This window comes from Typopeltis vanoorti, chromosome 3 (genome assembly GCF_054136105.1).
Source record: "Typopeltis vanoorti isolate ZY-2024b chromosome 3, IOZ_Tvanoo_1.0, whole genome shotgun sequence".
NCBI classification, from domain to species: domain Eukaryota; kingdom Metazoa; phylum Arthropoda; class Arachnida; order Uropygi; family Thelyphonidae; genus Typopeltis; species Typopeltis vanoorti.
The window spans coordinates 69776650-69795608 of NC_143551.1; the positions used below are offsets into that span (position 1 = coordinate 69776650).

General features: G+C 35.4%; 1 protein-coding gene across 4 annotated transcripts in view; it reads right to left on the reverse strand.

The window, feature by feature from the left end:
- The window catches only part of Mi-2 (chromodomain-helicase-DNA-binding protein Mi-2 homolog), a 692327-nt gene that overhangs the window by 186868 nt on the left and 486500 nt on the right, over nt 1-18959 (reverse strand). For all 4 annotated transcript variants that reach the window (XM_090390662.1, XM_090390660.1, XM_090390659.1 and 1 more), the window contains one exon: nt 3778-3920. In XM_090390662.1, coding sequence (XP_090246788.1) covers nt 3778-3920 — 143 coding nt within the window. The remainder of the gene's footprint in view (nt 1-3777; nt 3921-18959) is intronic.

The window sequence follows — 18959 nt, forward strand, 5'->3', positions numbered from 1 at the left end:
AATTCAGGCCAAATAGAAGCTGTAAGGATCAGATCTTCACTTTACGACAAATAGTTGAAAAATCATGAGAATATAACAAAGATATGTATTTAAGTTTTGTCGATCTGGAAAAGGCATATGACAAGGTGCCAAGAGAGAAGCTATTCAATATGCTGCAGTTATATGGTGTGAAAGGGGCATTATACCAAGCAATACTTAGTCTTTATTTGAGTTGTAAGTCAGCAGTCAGAATTGAAGGAAGTACAGGAAGATGGTTTAATGTTAAATCTGGTGTGAGACAAGGATGTACATTATCCCCTCTGTTATTCATTATCTATATGGATCACATTATGAAGGAAAGTGGTATTAAACATGATATCAAAATTGGAGATGTTAATGTCAGCTCTTTGCTTTATGCAGATGATGTTATACTTCTAAATAAATCTGCTACAAGTCTGCAAGATTCTCTGACTAAATTGAATAGCTGTTGTAATAGATATGGTATGAAGGTGAGCAATAAAAAGACAAAGACAATGAAAATAGGCAGAATCGTTGAAAATGTCAACTGCGTTGTGAATGGAGAACCCGTGGAACAAGTAAAACATTTCAGCTACTTAGGCACGATTTTTAATGAAGATGGTAAATTAAATATAGAAATAGACAACAGAATCAGCAAAGCTGGTATGGTAGGAAGTCAATTGAATAAATTCATATGGAATAAGAGAGAAATTAGTCGGAACACTAAATTAGCTGTATAGTTATTGTCCCAGAGCAATGGGACAATAACTATTGGCCTGGGTTGGATCCTGACCTGTCTTTGGGATAGCAATGACAACTGACTTATGCTAAGAGTCCAGAAACTCTTCCTCTGTAAATATTCTGTTGTATAATAAGAGAAAGAGATCCATAGAAGATGGTGGGAGGTGTTTATCATCACATCAGGGTCAACTGCACTAGGGTGAGATCTGTCCAAATATGCACAGTTTGCAAACTGTGTTTGCAAATATGATCTCAATACCACTTTCAAACTATTTATTCAACTAGATATTTTTATATGTTCTCATAAAGATCGATGTGGGGAAGCATGTGGGGGAATCAATGCCATCCACAATGGGATGTAATGGCACATTCTGCTTATGGATTTTTGGTAGTCCATATATTTGGGGGGGGGGGTCTAGAGTTTTAGTCTGCTAGTCACTTCCTCAGGCCAAGAAGTAACCTTCTTAAGGAGCCTTTGGAGTGTTCTGATTTGGGAGCTGGTGGGATAATATTCAATGGGGAGGTAGGTAGGTAGAACGATCTAACAGTAAAGTTGAAAGCTTACCTGTGTAGTCTGTTTGATTGAATACCACAATGGCATTTCCCTTATGCGCTTTGGTAATTACTATTTTGCTGTTCTTCATTTCTTGTAGAGCTTTTAGTTCTTCTTTAGATAAGTTGGTTTTTGGTGGTTTAGCTTTGCTACATCCAGTCTGATACTGTTAGCAATATGGATGGGAAGGTTGCATATACCACGTTCTAAGTGTTTCATTATTTCTTCAGACGGTATTTTTTTTCGATGCTATGGCGAAGTTGTGGCCACGTGTGAGTGCGCCGAGTGCTTCAGGGTAAGGGAAGACTTCAGAAGCAAAGTTCTTTTTTTGACTTTCCAACTTTTTAATGTGCTGGTACTGTATTTTTATAAATTCTTTCTCTGCTGAAGCACGAGAGAGGCCTGAGAGGAATGTTCGAAGGTCATTCATTCAGTGTAGCTGCAAGCTCTTCTTCTAATGTACAAATAGCCTCGTTGGCGTCGGCCAAGAGAATGCGAGTAGCAGCAATCTGTTCAGGTAATAGGGTGAAGCTAGTGTGGCTATAAATGTGGAGAGCCTTTGATGATGTGAAACATTGTTTCAATTTTACACAGTTAATTTACAAGAATAAATCAGTTATATAACTGTGTAAAATGCTATCCAGTGTTGTACTTAGAAATTAAACTACCTCATCCTTTTCAACGAATTTGTATAGGATGAAAGTACTCTAGCAATCTATTCATTGTTCCACATGGTGAACAAACTATTTGAAGTTAAAAATGCAAATAAATGTCCACTGACTTGTTTTAGCGAAAAAAATTGGTCTGAATCATTTTTTGGGGAATGAATAGTTTAGAAATGTTATATGTAGCTAAGGCTAACTTGCCTGGTAGCCAAGTGTATAGTGTACCTCTATTTTGTGACTAAAAGACCAGATTTGAATTCCACTGTGAAAAGTGTGTTTGGATTTGCCATTATATGGAAGATGATTTTTCACTGCCTTGTGCAAAATTAGCATTTTGCTTACTACAGTGGTTTGAAAAAGCCCATGTTTGGCTTTTAGAGCTCTAACATTACCCAGTCCTTAACCTACCCATGGTACTTATATGTGATGAAAGTTCCAATTCTTTCACATGGATGAATTTTCATAAAGAACCAAGATAGTGAAAAAAAAAAAAAAAAAGGAAGAAAGAAAGCTGGGTATGGCAAAGCTATTTAGCCATGAAGCTATCAGAAAATATAAATAAATAAATAGCATGAAGATAATATTTATTCAGTATACAAATCATAGCCCAAGTTCTTTTAATTTTGGCCTCTTGTACATCTGCATTTTAAATATAATTTAATATTCTCACATCTAAACAATTTTTTCAAATACCAAGAAATCATATTCTACTCACTAGGCCCAGAGTTCTCTGGAACCAGACAAAACTTCATTCCAGCGAGTTCAAATTTGTCTTTTCATTGAAACATGAACTACAAAATCGTCTGAACCTCAACGGATCAGACTGCATGCCAATCTTCAAGTTTTGGGTAGTGATCACTGTTAATTGTTCTTAAGTTTTTTTTAAATTAATAATTATTTTAAATTAATTTTTATCTACACAACTTTTTATAATTGTTCCTTTGAACTCTAATTATATAATCACATACTTTAGCTGTGACCAAGGCATGAAGTAATATATGCATGATTCATAATTGCGATTTAGGTTTTGAATGTAGTTGACAGTCTCTCTCTCTCTCTCTCTGATGAAGTCTATGTAATAACATTGGATGAAATATACTGGGTGTTTGAATAAAATTCTATATATTTTTTGCCACATGAATAAGCCATGAAAGTTGTTTATATACCATTCTTCTGTTTTCTTCTAATTTCAAATCGTTAAAAAAAATCTGTAGAAAATTTTCTAACAAGCTAGCTGTTGCAAATTCCTAGATTTCTGAATATTAAAAGAGCACAGAAAAGTAAATCAAAATAAGTTTCTATGAAATATTACTTTTTTTTTGACATACTTTCTCATAAGAAAAACTAATTGCAGAACCACAAGAAAGAAGAAAGATATATTAACATCATAAAATAAATTCACTACAAAAACATCTACAAATCTTTGTAAGTCAACATTATTTCTCTTTCTTTTATTATTTAAGTAGTTTGTTCTAGACTATGCTATAATTTTCTACTTGTGGCAGGTGAATCACTATCAGCAAAAACTTATACTATTATTATTTTATTATCATGCAACTATAAGAACTACTAATCTGAAACAAACACTCTTCTGGTATATATTTTGTCATATGACATGTGAAGGATGCAAAAAAAGCATCCTTCACACTTTCATTTTCAGGTTGCTAATAAATAAATAAATGATGAGCAGATGCATGGTGTCAAATATTGTATACAGTCAATTCAAGTGTTTAGTGGTATAATATAGTATTTTTACCATATTACACTAAACAATTTAATCAACTTTGAAGAATGCATAACTATATTTTTGGATTGTCTTACCTCTTCTGCTTCTTTGGTGACATATGCTGCTACTTTGAAAGAACTTAAATATTCATTTGCCCATAATTCTTTCTGTTCAATCCCTTCCTTTGTTCTGTCTAATAATTCATCAATGGCTCTGTCATCGTAATGTATGGTATCTTCTATATTAAAAATGGAATAATAAATATTTTATTAATATAAAACAAATTTTATTTTCACCAAACTAGAAAAGAAACAATTTAACATGACAAGGTATTTCATAATTATATATTACCCAGACTCATACACTTTATATATATATATACAGGGTGTTCGGGATAAATTTGACATATTTATAATTAATTATATTTTTCCGTAAGTTACATGTATTAACACACACTTCTCTTCATTTAAAAGTTTGGACCCTTCTTCATTCATATACAAGATGTCAGAAAGGATGGATAGCTGGAACCCACCTGAATCATGGAAGAGAATAACTTGTATCATGATGATTCGTGCCCGCCATCAAAATAAGGATATTACGACTGCTGCCCAATGCTCCCTGAATACAGTAAAAACAATCAGGCATGAACTAGAGACTTGCAATGGTGACTACGAGGATGTAGCAAGAAGAAAGATCCCTAGCAGACGATCTGATTGCGTTCGTACAGCAGAATTCCTCGCAAATCTGCAGGAACAGGTGTTGAAGAACCCTGGCATTGGAATTCGGGCTTTGTTCGTGGAGTTGCTAACTGTAGTCAAGCCCTGGATTAACAAGGGTAGCCAATGGTAGGCCGTATGTATGGCAGCAGGATTCGGCCATTTGCCACACCTCTGGGAAAAGTCAAAAATGGTTGTCTGAAAATTTCTACGACTTCACCAGTCCAAATGTTTGGCCTCCAAACTCCCCAGACCTTAACCCCATGGATTATTTTGTATGGGGCGCAGTTGAAAAAGACACCAATCGCACTTCCAGTAATACAAAAGCCCAGTTAATGGATAAAATTAAAACAGTTTTTGCGGCCCTTCCCAGGGAGACTGTAGCATCAGCTTGTTCGAGGTTCCGAAGCAGAATTGAAGCTGTGATCGATGCTAATGGTGGTTATTTTGAGTAAATCTTGTTGATAGTATTGTAATTAACTCTGCCTGTAATGTTTTTTTGTCAATTCATTAAATTTAATAGATACAAAGAAGATTTTCTTTTTCCTTACGAAACTGTCAAATTTATCCCAAACACCCTGTATATGCCCAGTGAACAGGGGTGCTTACGGGTCAAAGCTATATAACTGAGAGATGACCTCCACATAGTCATTAAAGGAATGTGGAGAACCAACCACGGCTTCTGACCTAATGTCCAATCCTCACCTTCTCGTGGTGCACCCTGTTGGGTATCTACCTGGATACTGAACGAACGAGGATGGGCTTCCAATTTCAGATTAAGCCGACCAAATTGTATTCTTATTGGCTTAAACCAAAATACAAAATGAGGGTACAACATGACAAAATTTCACGCCAGATGTGGGGTTGCTCGGTTAAACAAGGCCCCCGTTGTTTTCGCCAGGGAACCAGGGCGAACAGCAAAAAGTCAGCTACTGGAACAAATCTGAAAACACACCCCAACTCAACATCACCAGAGTTAAAGATCGGTACTATCAACATAAGAAGCCTGAATGACAAAGAAATGGAGCTAGCTGAGGAATTAGATAAGTACCAGATCGACATAATTGGGGTGATTGATACAAAAAAGAAAAAACAGTTGAGATCTTTCTCACAATAAATACAAAATATTATATTCAGGCAATGACAATCAAGGAAAAGAAGGAGTAGCATCATCAACATCAAATTCCTGACATGTACCCTCAAGGGGGGGTGTACAGGATATGATAGTACTACATGAAAAATTTACATCATTATTAACTTCCTATCTGCAATTTTCCTCCAAATCAGTCTGTTACTTATCAAGACTATAACATTATCAGATCTTATATTTCTATTCGCCCATTCTATTTAAGTGACCATACCACCTGAGAATAGCTCTGCTAACACATTCCTGGATGCCAACAATGTCAAGTTCTTATCTAATATCCTCGTTTTTAATATGATATGGCCATTGATGCCATCTGTTCATGCCTCTAATCCAGGGGTCGCCAAACTTCTTTGACCGTCGAACCCTTCAAGAGTTTCTTGACTTTTTATCGACCTCCTCTATTTTACTATTACGTAATTATAATAGGATAAGCAAAAAAGACGCTTGTTGGTAAATACGTCATTTTGGCCTACTTGATTGGCCTCCGTAACTATTTTAATGACCTTGCTCCATCTTACAGGTCCTATTCATGTCGTTATTCCCCATGATTCACTCTTAATTGCGCTGCTATTCAGGATGGAGATAATTCAAGTTAACCAAATTAAATATTACTCATACAATGATGTCTTATATTTTTCTATCGACCACTGCTCTAATCTTTCCCAGGACTCTCATATCTGCGGTCTCTAGTCTTTGGTCAAGTGTTTTACTTCTGACACAGCTCTCAGATCCAAAAGTTAAAACTGGTTTGAACACTGTCTTGTATACAGTTAATTTAGTGTTCCGACTAATTGTTATCTTATTCCATATGAATTTATTCAATTGACTTCCTACCAGGGGTGCTTAAGGGTCAAAGCTGTATAACTGAGAGGAGACCTCCACATAGCCTTTAAAGGAATGCGGAGAACCGACCAGGGCTTCTGACCTAATGTCCAATCCTCACCTTCTCGTGGTGCACCCTGTTGGGTATCTACTTGGATACTGAACGGACGAGGATGGGCTGGCAATTTGGGATTTAGCCGACCAAATTGTATTCTTATTGGTTAAACCAAAATATAGAATGATGGTACAACATGACAAAATTTCATGCCGGCTGGGGCGTTGCCCGGTTAAACAAGGCCCCCGTTGTTTTCGCCAGGGAACCAGGGCGAACAGCGAAAAGTCAGCTACTGGAACAAATCTGAAAATAAACCCCAACTCAACATCACCAGAGTTAAAGATCGGTACTATCAACGTAAGAAGCATGAATGGCAAAGAAATGGAGCTAGCTGAGGAATTAGATAAGTACCAGATCGACATAATAGGGGTGACTGAAACAAAAAAGACCAAAACTGGTGAGCTCTTTCTACGCAATAAATACAAAATGTTATATTCAGGCAATGACAATCAAGGAAAAGAAGGAGTAGCCATAGTATTCAACACAAAATACGAGGCTAATCTTCTTGAATGGCAGGCAGTCTCAAGTAGAGTAACGTGGGCAAATATGAGAATGGGGAACTGGACAATGAGACTTATTTGTGCCTATGGTCCCACAGAAGGTTCTACTAAGGTAGAAGTGGAGGAATTTTTTGAGGCTTTAGAAAAAGCAACTGACACAATGAAAAATGAAAAGTTGGTCCTTGTTGGGGATCTGAATAGCAGAGTAGGAAATGATTGTCAGACATACAAAAATATTTTGGGAAAATTTCGAGAAAAGAGAAAGCTAATAATAATGGCAAATATCTGTGGGATTTCTGCTCAGGACATGGACTGGTCATTACTAACACCATGTTTCAACATAAAAATGTGCACAAATTCACATGGAGAGAAGAGGCTAGGAATAAGAAAAGTCTCATTGACTATGTTATTGTTGATAGTGATGTTTTCTTCCTGGTGCAGGACACCAGAGTGTACAGAGGATTTGAAATTGGAAGTGATCACTATGTAGTCTTGAGCAGGATAAAATTGAATTTCATATTGAAAAGAATAACATGTAACAAAGTTTTAAAGCGAATAAAAGTTGAGCAGCTCTCAGATGTGAACTGTAGACTAAAATACACAAAGATTATTGAAGAAAAAATGAAAGAGTTTGAGAACAGGAACCAAACCTTGGAGATTCAGTGGCAAACTCTGAAGAAAACCCTGACTGATTCTGCCAGAGAGGCATGTGGTGAAGTTGTCTGCAAAGATAGAAAAATCAGAACTCCATAGTGGACACAGGAAGTTAAAGAGGCAGTGAAGGAAAAGAAGAAAGCATACCAAAAGTTCCTGGCAAATAAGTCAGCTTTTGCTCTTAGAGAATATAGAGACAAATGCAAGAATGCTAAACACTGTGTAAAACTAGCTAAACAAAAGTTATGGGAGGACTTTGACAAGAACATACAATATAAATATCAAGAAGGTGGTAAGATATTCTGGAGATTGTTGAAGAAGCTTAGAAATGGAGGAAAGAGTGCTGTAAAAGAAGTTAGAGATGATAAAGGTTACATGAAAACAGGAGAAAAAGATATCCTTTAAGTATGTAGTAATTACTTCAAAATATTGCTAAATGAAACAAGCAGTGATAGCACAGTGGTAAAAAAACACTCAACAGACATACAGTCAGGAATACATATCCATACTTCAAGTAGAAAAAGCCATCAAAGGCCTGAAATGTGAAAAGGCAGAAGGAGTAGACGATATTCAGCCAGAAATGATGAAGTATGGCGGTATAAAAGTCTTAAAGTGGCTGCAGTGCATAGTTCAGAAAGCCTGGACAGAGGGACGAATTCCCGATGATTGGAGTAGAGCTCTCATAGTACCCATATATAAAAAGGGAAATAAAACTGAATGTGAGAATTACAGAGGTATTTCTCTACTGAGTGTTCCTGGCAAGATCTATGCAAGTATACTTGAGAAACGGTTGAGAAGAATTGTGGAAGAAAAGCTTGGTGAAGAACAAGCTGGATTCAGGCCAAATAGAGGCTGTCAGGATCAGATCTTCACTTTACGACAAATAGTCGAGAAAGCATGGGAATATAACAAAGATCTGTATTTAAGTTTTGTCGATCTGGAAAAGGCATATGACAAGGTGCCAAGAGAGAAGCTATTCAATATGCTGCAGTTATATGGTGTGAAAGGGGCATTATACCAAGCAATACTTAGTCTTTATTTGAGTTGTAAGTCAGCAGTCAGAATTGAAGGAAGTACAGGAAGATGGTTTAATGTTAAATCTGGTGTGAGACAAGGATGTACATTATCCCCTCTGTTATTCATTATCTATATGGATCACATTATGAAGGAAAGTGGTATTAAACATGATATCAAAATTGGAGATGTTAATGTCAGCTCTTTGCTTTATGCAGATGATGTTATACTTCTAAATAAATCTGCTACAAGTCTGCAAGATTCTCTGACTAAATTGAATAGCTGTTGTAATAGATATGGTATGAAGGTCAGCAATAAAAAGACAAAGACAATGAAAATAGGCAGAATCATTGAAAATGTCAACTGTGTTGTGAATGGAGAACCTGTGGAACAAGTAAAACATTTCAGCTATTTAGGCACGATTTTTACTGAAGATGGTAAATTAAATATAGAAATAGACAACAGAATCAGCAAAGCTGGTATGGTGGGAAGTCAATTGAATAAATTCATATGGAATAAGAGAGAAATTAGTCGGAACACTAAATTAGCTGTATACAAGACAGTGTTCAAACCAGTTTTAACTTATGGATCTGAGAGCTGGGTCAGAAGTAAAACACTTGACCAAAGACTAGAGACCACAGATATGAGAGTCCTGAGAAAGATTATAGGCGTGAACAGATGGCAACAATGGCAATATCATATTAAAAACGAGGATATTAGGAAAGAACTTGACATTGTCAGCATCCAGGAATGCGTTAGCAGAGCTAATCTCAGGTGGTATGGTCACTTAAATAGAATGGGCGAGGAAAGATTAGCAAAACAAGTGTTCTCTGCCAGGGTGGCAGCAAAACGACCCAGAGGAAGGCCAAGATATAGGTGGATTGATACGATACAAAGTGCTTTAGACGATAGATATATAAGATCTGATAATGTTGGAGTCTTGACAAGTAACAGACTGATTTGGAGGAAAATTGTAGATAGGAAATTAATAATGATGTAATTTTTTTCATGTAGTACTATCATATCCTGTACACCCCTTGAGGGTACATGGCAGGAATTTGATGATGATGATGACTTCCTACCATACCAGCTTTGTTGATTCTGTTGTCTATTTCCATATTTAATTTACCATTATCATCGTCATCAAATTCCTGACCTGTACCTTCAAGAGGTGTACAGGATATGATAGTACTACATGAAAAGTTTACGTCATTACTAACTTCCTATCTACAATTTTCCTCCAAATCAGTCTGTCACTTGTCAAGACTCCAATATTATCATTATCAGATCTTATATTTCTATTGTCTAAGGCACATTGTACCGTATCAATCCACCTATATCTTGGTCTTCCTCTGGGTCGTTTTGCTGCCAACCTGGCAGAGAACACTAGTTTTGCTAATCTTTCCTCGCCATTCTGTTTAAGTGACCATACCAACTGAGATTAGCTCTGCTAATGCATTCCTGGATGGCGACAATGTCAAGTTATTTCCTAATATCCTCGTTTTTAATATGATAGTACCATTGATGCCATCTGTTCAGGCCTCAATTCTTTCTCAGGACTCTCATATCTGCGGTCTAGTCTTTGGCCAAGTGTTTTACTTCTGACCCAGCTCTCAGATCCATAAGTTAAAACTGGTTTGAACACTTTCTTGTATACAGCTAATTTAGTGTTCTGACTAATTTCTCTCTTATTCCATATGAATTTATTCAATTGATTTCCCACCATACCAGCTTTGCTGATTCTGTTGTCTATTTCTATATTTAATTTAACATCTTCACTATAAATCGTGCCTAAGTAGCTGAAATGTTTTACTTGTTGCACAGGTTCTCCATTCACAATACAGCTGACATTGTCAATGATTCTGCCAATTTTCACTGTCTTTGTCTTTTTATTGCTGACCTTCATATCATATCTATTACAACAGTTATTCAATTTAGTCAGTGCATCTTGCAGACTTGTAGTGGATTTATTTAGAAGTATAACATCGTCTGCATAAAGCAAAGAGCTGACAATAACATCTCCAATTTTGATATCATGTTTAATACCACTTTCTTTCATAATGTGATCCATATAGATAATGAATAACAGAGGGGATAATGTACATCCTTGTCGCACACCAGATTTAACATTAAACCATCTTCCTGTACTTCCTTCAATTCTAACTGCTGACTTACAACTCAAATACAAACTAAGTATTGCATGATATAAAGCCCAATTGACACCATACAACTGTAGCGTATTGAATAGCTTATCTCTTGGCACCTTGTCATATGCCTTTTCCAGATCGACAAAACTTAAATATAGATCTTTGTTAAAATCCCATGATTTCTCTACTATTTGTCGTAAAGTGAAGATCTGATCCTGACAGCCTCTATTTGGCCTGAATCCAGCTTGTTCTTCACCAAGCTTTTCTTCCACAATTCTTCTCAACCGTTTCTCAAGTACGCTTGCTTAGATCTTGCCAGGAACACTCAGTAGGGAAATACCTCTGTATTTGTCACATTCAGTTTTAATTCCCTTTTTATATACGGGTAGTATTAGAGCTCTACTCCAATCATCGGAAATTTGTCCCTCTGTCCAGGCTTTCTGAACTGCAATGCAGCCACTGTAACACTTTTATACCGCCATATTTCAGCATTTCTGGTTGAATATCATCTACTCCTGTTGCCTTTACACATTTCAAGCTTTTGATGGCTTTAGTAGCCATAGAATTCAATACTAAATACGAGGTTAATCTTCTTGAATGGCAGGCAGTATCAAGTACAGTGATGTGGGCAAATATGAGAATGGGGAACTGAACAATGAGACTTATTTGTGCTTATGGTACTATAGAAGGCTCAACTAAGGTAGAAGTGGAGGAAATTTTTTATACATTAGAGAAAACAACTGACACAATGAAAAAGGAAAAGTTGGTCCTTGTTGGGGATCTAAATAGCAGAGTAGGAAATGATTGTCAGACATACAAAAATATTTTTAGAAAATTTGGAGAAAAGAGCATAATAATAATGGCAAATATCTGTTGGATTTCTGCTCAGGACATGGACTGGTTATTGCTAACACCATGTTCCAACATAAAAATGTGCACAAATTTCATAGAGAGAAGAGGCAAGAAATAAGAAAAGTCTCATTTACTATGTTATCGTTGATAGTGATGTTTTCTCCCTGGTACAGGACACCAGAGTGTAGAGAGGATTTGAAATTGGAAGTGATCACTATTTAGTCTTGAGCAGGATAAAATTGAATTTCATATTGAAAAGAATAACACGTAAGAAAGTTTTAAAGCGAATAAAAGTTGAGCAGCTCTCAAATGTGAACTGTAGACTAAAATACACAAAAAATATTGAAAAAAAAAAATGAAAGAGTTTGAGAACAGCAACCAAACCTTGGAGATTCAGTGGCAAGCCTTGAAGAAAACCCTGATTGATTCTGCCAGAGAGGCATGTGGTGAAGTTGTCTGCAAAGATAGAAAAATCAGAACTCCATAGTGGACACAGGAAGTTAAAGAAGCAGTGAAGGAAAAGAAGAAAGCATATCAGAAGTTCCTGGCAAATAAGTCAGCTTTTGCTCTTAGAGAATATAGAGACAAATGCAAGAATGCTAAACACTGTGTAAAACTAGCTAAACAAAAGTTATGGGAGGACTTTGACAAGAACATACAATATAAATATCAAGAAGGTGGTAAGATATTCTGGAGATTGTTGAAGAAGCTTAGAAATGGAGGAAAGAGTGCTGTAAAAGAAGTTAGAGATGATAAAGGTTACATGAAAACAGGAGAAAAAGATATCCTTTAAGTATGTAGTAATTACTTCAAAATATTGCTAAATGAAACAAGCAGTGATAGCACAGTGGTAAAAAAACACTCAACAGACATACAGTCAGGAATACATATCCATACTTCAAGTAGAAAAAGCCATCAAAGGCCTGAAATGTGAAAAGGCAGAAGGAGTAGACGATATTCAGCCAGAAATGATGAAGTATGGCGGTATAAAAGTCTTAAAGTGGCTGCAGTGCATAGTTCAGAAAGCCTGGACAGAGGGACGAATTCCCGATGATTGGAGTAGAGCTCTCATAGTACCCATATATAAAAAGGGAAATAAAACTGAAAGAGAATTACAGAGGCATTTCATTACTGAGTGTTCTTGGTAAGATATATGCAAGTATACTTGAAAAACGGTTGAGCAGAATTGTGGAAGAAAAGCTTGGTGAAGAACAAACTGGATTCAGGCCAAATAGAGGTTGTCAGGATCAGATCTTCACTTTACGACAAATAGTTGAGAAATCATGGGATTTTAACAAAGATCTGTATTTAAGTTTTGTCGATCTGGAAAAGGCATATGACAAGGTGCCAAGAGAGAAACTATTCAATATGCTACAATTATATATTGTGTCAATGGAGTATTATATCCAGCAATACTTCGTCTTTATTTGAGTTGTAAATCAGCAATTAGAATTGAAGGAAGTACAGGAAGATGGTTTAATGTTAAATCTAGTGTCAGAGAAGGATGTATATTATTTCCTCTGTTATTCATTATCTATATGGATCACATTATGAAGGAAAGTGGTATTAAACAGGATATTAAAATTGGAGATGTAATGTCAGCTCTTTGCTTTATGCAGACGATGTTATACTTCTAAATAAATTCACTACAAGTCTGCAAGATTCCCTGACTAAATTGAAAAACTGTTGTAGTAGATATGGTATGAATTTCAGCAATAAAAAGACAAAAACAATGAAAATAGGTAGAATCGGTGAAAATGTCAACTGCGTTTTGAACGGAGAACCTGTGGAACAAATAAAACATTTCAGCTACTTAGGCACGACTTTTAGTGAAGATGGTAAATTAAATATTGAAATAGACAACAGAATCAACAAAGCTGGTATGGTAATAAATCTTTTATTCCATATGAATAAATTCATATGGAATAAAAGAGAAATTAGTCGGAACATTAAAGACAGTGTTCAAACCAATCTTAACTTATGGATCTGAGAGCTGTGTCAGAAGTAAAACAGTTGACCAAAGACTAGAGACCGCAGATATGAGAGTCCTGAGAAAGATTAGAAACGTGAACAGATGGCATCAATGGCAACATCATATTAAAAACGAGGTTATTAGGAAAGAACTTGACATTGTCATCATCCAGGAATGCATTAGCAGAGCTAATCTCAGGTGGTATGGTCACTTAAATAGAATGGGCAAGGAAAGATTAGAAAAACAAGTGCTCTCTGCAAGGTTGGGAGGAAAACATCCCAGAGGAAGACCAAGATATAGGTGGATTGATACTGTACAAAGTGCCTTAGATAATAGAAATATATCTGATAATGTTGGAGTCTTGGCAAGTAACAGACTGATTTGGAGGAAAATTGTATATAGGACGTTAGTAATGATGTAAATCTTTCATGTAGTACTATCATATCCTGAACACTACACCCTTGAGGGTACATGGCAGGAATTTGATGATGATGCCCACTGAAGGTTATTAGGAAAGAACTTGACATTGTCATCATCCAGGAATGCATTAGCAGAGCTAATCTCAGGTGGTATGGTCACTTAAATAGAATGGGCAAGGAAAGATTAGAAAAAGAAGTGCTCTCTGCAAGGTTGGGAGGAAAACATCCCAGAGGAAGACCAAGATATAGGTGGATTGATACTGTACAAAGTGCCTTAGATAATAGAAATATATCTGATAATGTTGGAGTCTTGGCAAGTAACAGACTGATTTGGAGGAAAATTGTATATAGGACGTTAGTAATGATGTAAATCTTTCATGTAGTACTATCATATCCTGAACACTACACCCTTGAGGGTACATGGCAGGAATTTGATGATGCCCACTGAACATATATAAATAACTATTAGTTAAGAAAGGGTTGACAACCTTTAGCTTAAGTTATCTTGGCATCATAACACTCAAATAACTTAGAGTTCATATACTTGACTTCAGTGGTGGGATTAAAATAATTTAACAACTGGTTCGCTGCCCTAATGACCGTTTTATGTATATATAGAAAAAACGATATACCAAAAGGCAGTTTATTATTTCATACAGTTAATACTTAAATAAGAACAATGAAAGAATTACACAAAACTAGATTATGTTATAAGAAAGAGTTTTAAAATGTTAATGAAAAAATATTAAATAATACCTGACAAAAAACAATAAAACTGTTATTTAAGATATTTCCACATTGCTTCTTGATTGGCATCCTCACTTGCAATTTTCTTCACTTTTATCCGAGCATCATCAGCTGTGTGATTTATCGTTAACAATCTTCAATGCAGGAGTAGGATCCCATTCCTTTAGAGGTAGGCCAATTAGATTAATAGTCATTGTGTTTGATATATTAAAAACAGTTAGGCAACTTCTCTTCTCTGAACATATTTATGTTCATCTTTGAAAAACTCATTTCCGCTTCTGCTAAACTTACAGCAATTATTCTGACAATAATTTTAGTTCTTTGAACACTTTCAGGAATTGCATAATTCTGGGAATTTTTTAAAACGTTTTCCATGAATCAGCTATGTGATTTATCCTTAACAATCTTCAATGTAGGAGTAGGATCCCATTCCTTTAGAGGTAGGCCAATTAGACTAATAGTCATTGTGTTTGATATATTAGAAACAGTTAGGCAACTTCTCTTCTCTGAACATATTAGGTTCATCTTTGAAAAACCCCTTTCCACTTCTGCTAAACTTATAGCAATTTTTCTGACAATAATTTTAGCTCTTTGAACACTTTCAGGAATTGCATAATTCTGGGAATTTTTTAAAACGTTTTCCACAAAATCTTGATAATCATTAATATCAATTTGGTAATTAAAAATGTCATTGAATACTAGCAATTGTTCTTCAGCTGCTTTCCATGGAACTAGTACTTCTTCAATATTCCAGTAATCTGGCTCCAAAAAATTGAGAACTTGTAATTCATTCCATCTTGAAATTGGCTACAACTTGCTTTTAAATGTTCATAATCCATTAGTCTTTTTTTCAAATTCGTTACGATGTTTTCTAAAAGTCTTTCCCGAGGAAGCATGAGAAATCAATGATTTTCTACAAATTTTATATTTTTGAAGGTTTCTGAAGTAATTAATTCATCAATCTTTTTTTCATATGGACCCTTTTCCTTTCCAAGCATTTGAAATGCTTTAATAGATCTTATCACGAGTTTTTCAGCCTTTATCGTGTCTATATTTCTTGCTTGCAGTGCATTTGAAAGAAGCGAAATTTCGTTTAAAATAACAATCGTCATTGCCAAATCAGTTATAAAATATATATTTTCAAGATGAGCAGCCATACCTAAGTACTTTTTATTTGAATAAAAACAGTGATGTAGCACTAGATAAGTGCACCACACAGCTAGGGTTGACCTTAAACTACAGGCAGCCCATCTTGGTACCAAAACTCTACCAATCTTTATAATTTCAATTCCAAGTTGTTCGGATATTTTGGAAAGTTCAATTTGGTTCTTATTGGATTGATGAAAAATAGTATATATCTTATCAATAAATATTTTAAAATGATTTATTTGCTTTATTTCCTTTATTGAATCATCTAAAACAAGATGGAGGCGATGATTTAAACAGTGCCATATTATTATGTTTGGAAACTCTTTTGCAATCCTAGTGCTCACTCCAGATTTTTTCCCAAGCATAGCACTGGCACAATCGGAGCAAAAGCCTATTAAAATTTTTTTCTAGGTAGTTCTTAGTAAGCCTAACATTATTTAAACTTTCCATAACTGAAGAACATATTGTCTCTGCATCTTGTTTTTCCAATTCAACTAGTTCAACGAAAATTGTTGGTGATGTAACTGAATCCTCAACTTTTAAGAAAAGTATAACTGGTTTGCAGGATATCGTTGAAGCTTCATCAATAATCAAATATATTTTCAGATTGTTTTCAATAATTTTATTAAATATTTCTTTTGCAATGAAATCAACTACTTTCACAACAGTTTTACGAGAATGTAATCCTATTCTCATATCTAATCCATTTTTAATTTGCATTTCTATCTCACCTTCTATGTCTGAAAACGGTTTACATCTTTTTGCCAGGTATTAAAAACTGTATTAAATACTCTACAAGTAGTACTTAAATATTTTTCATTCATCGTATCTATTACTTTTGTTATTGAATCCTGCTCACATTGTTTTAAGTTCTCTTTACAAATGTTATGAACTTTCGATGAAAAATGTTCTTTCATTTTTTTCCTTAGAGAAGCTTGTTGTATCTCTTTATTTTTCCCTGATGACTCAATCTGAAAACATTTCCATTCTTTTGACACATGAACTCTTTTATAAAGTCATATTTTGCACGATACTCGCAACCTAACTTTTTGTTAGAAATTACCAGTCCAGCATTCAGGAAGATTATTTTCAATTTTAGAGTTGTTATCGTTTTTTTATTTCAATAATTGACGTTCTGCTTTCTTCAAGTTGGAGTGGTTGTGCCTGTAACTGTTCTGTACCATCCAAGGCCAATTCTGATACAACAGATTCCGATTTTGGTTTCTTATTGAAAAAATCTGTCAAACTTTGTTGCCTTTTCATCCTTTTAAGGCTACTGCAAAAAATTAAAAAATGTTTTATTTTAACAGCAGAAGCAGAGATGTGCTTATATATTTGAATATTTTTACTGGTTCTGTCCACGTGTGGTCATATCATAAACTTTTATAAACAAAGCACTGTGCTTATTACTATTGATAAACATCAGTCAGAACATACATTTCTTCATTTTATCGATACTAAAAGAAAATTTCTTGCTGAATTAATAAATGGCATAGGCTTTGCAGATTAAATACGGTACAATAATATGTACGACAAACCTGTTTGTCACGGGAAAGTTGTGATAAAAACGCAGTTTTTATCAAAGTTTTTCCACAGCTTCTGAAATGGGCGATAACATAACCCTTGAAATCTATATTTCTATTGGTTCATTGTGTCCTAGCTTCCTAATGGTTTTACCGATCAGGGAACACCAGAGCACTCATAATATCTTGTGGGAATTTTGGGTGTAACAAAAAGCTGAAACAAATGACAGCGTGTCACCCCCTGGTTGTTTGGCACTTTTTCTCTTTGTTATATGTTTGTTTATTGAAGTAATAAACACGAGGGAATAAAAATGTAGTATTTCATCAAAGGTATAATGAGTTTTATAAAATGAATAAATAAATATTACAAGCATAGTTCCGTCTAATTTTTTTCACTTATGGATGGAATGAACATTACTATGGGCGCATAGAATACGCTGTTGTGCAAATGAATTTTAAAAATGAGTAAAGATGTTGAAAGTTTATTTTTCACTTGGTTAGACTATAATAAATTTAGTTTAATCCTTTATCCAAGATACTTTCATGAGCAAACAAAGTTTGCACATGAAAGTATCTTCAGGACTGGGGTAAGGTGGTACAACACCGGGAAACTCGTTGCAAAGGTGGAGCAAGCTAACATCACTCCTATCTCAGTATCTCCCATAATGCAAAACACATCTCCTTGCAGGTATGTATAATGTTATGCATTAAGGGAAGGGCCACTACCCAGACTAGTTTCTACCCAGACTAATACTTCTGGCTGGTATCTCCACTTGGGCCTGGCTCCAACTGAAGAGATCTCAATAAAGGTCGAAACTAGTCTGGGTAGTGGCCCTTCTCTTAATGCATAACATTATACATATCCGCAAGGAGATGTGTTTTGCATTATGGGAGATACTGAGATAGGAGGGATGTTAGCTTGCTCCACCTTTGCAACGAGTTGCTCAGTGTTGTACCACCTTACCCCAGTCCTGAAGATACTTTCAGGCGCAAACTTTGTTTACTAATACTTGGATAAAGGATTAAACTAAATTTATTATAGTCTAACCAAGTGAAAAATAAACTTTCGACATCTTTCTCTAAATCCAGAATAATTTAATAAAAAGGTGGCACACCGTTTGGCAACTCCTATAGATAGAGATGACCTTGCTAATGCATCTGCCTGGTATCTCCACTTGGGCCTGGCTCCCACTGAAGAGACCTCAATAAAGGTCGAAACTAGTCTGGGTAGTGGCCCTTCCCTTAATGCATAACATTATACATATTCGCAAGGAGATGTGTTTTGCATTATGGGAGATACCGAGATAGGAGTGATGTTAGCTTGCTCCACCTTTGCAACGAGTTGCCCAGTGTTGTACCACCTTACCCCAGTCCTGAAGATACTTTCAGACACAAACTTTGTTTACTAATACTTGGATAAAGGATTAAACTAAATTTATAATAAAAATGAGTAAGGAATGTAAATTTGTGATTTCCACATTGGGCAGCTGCCAAGGCACC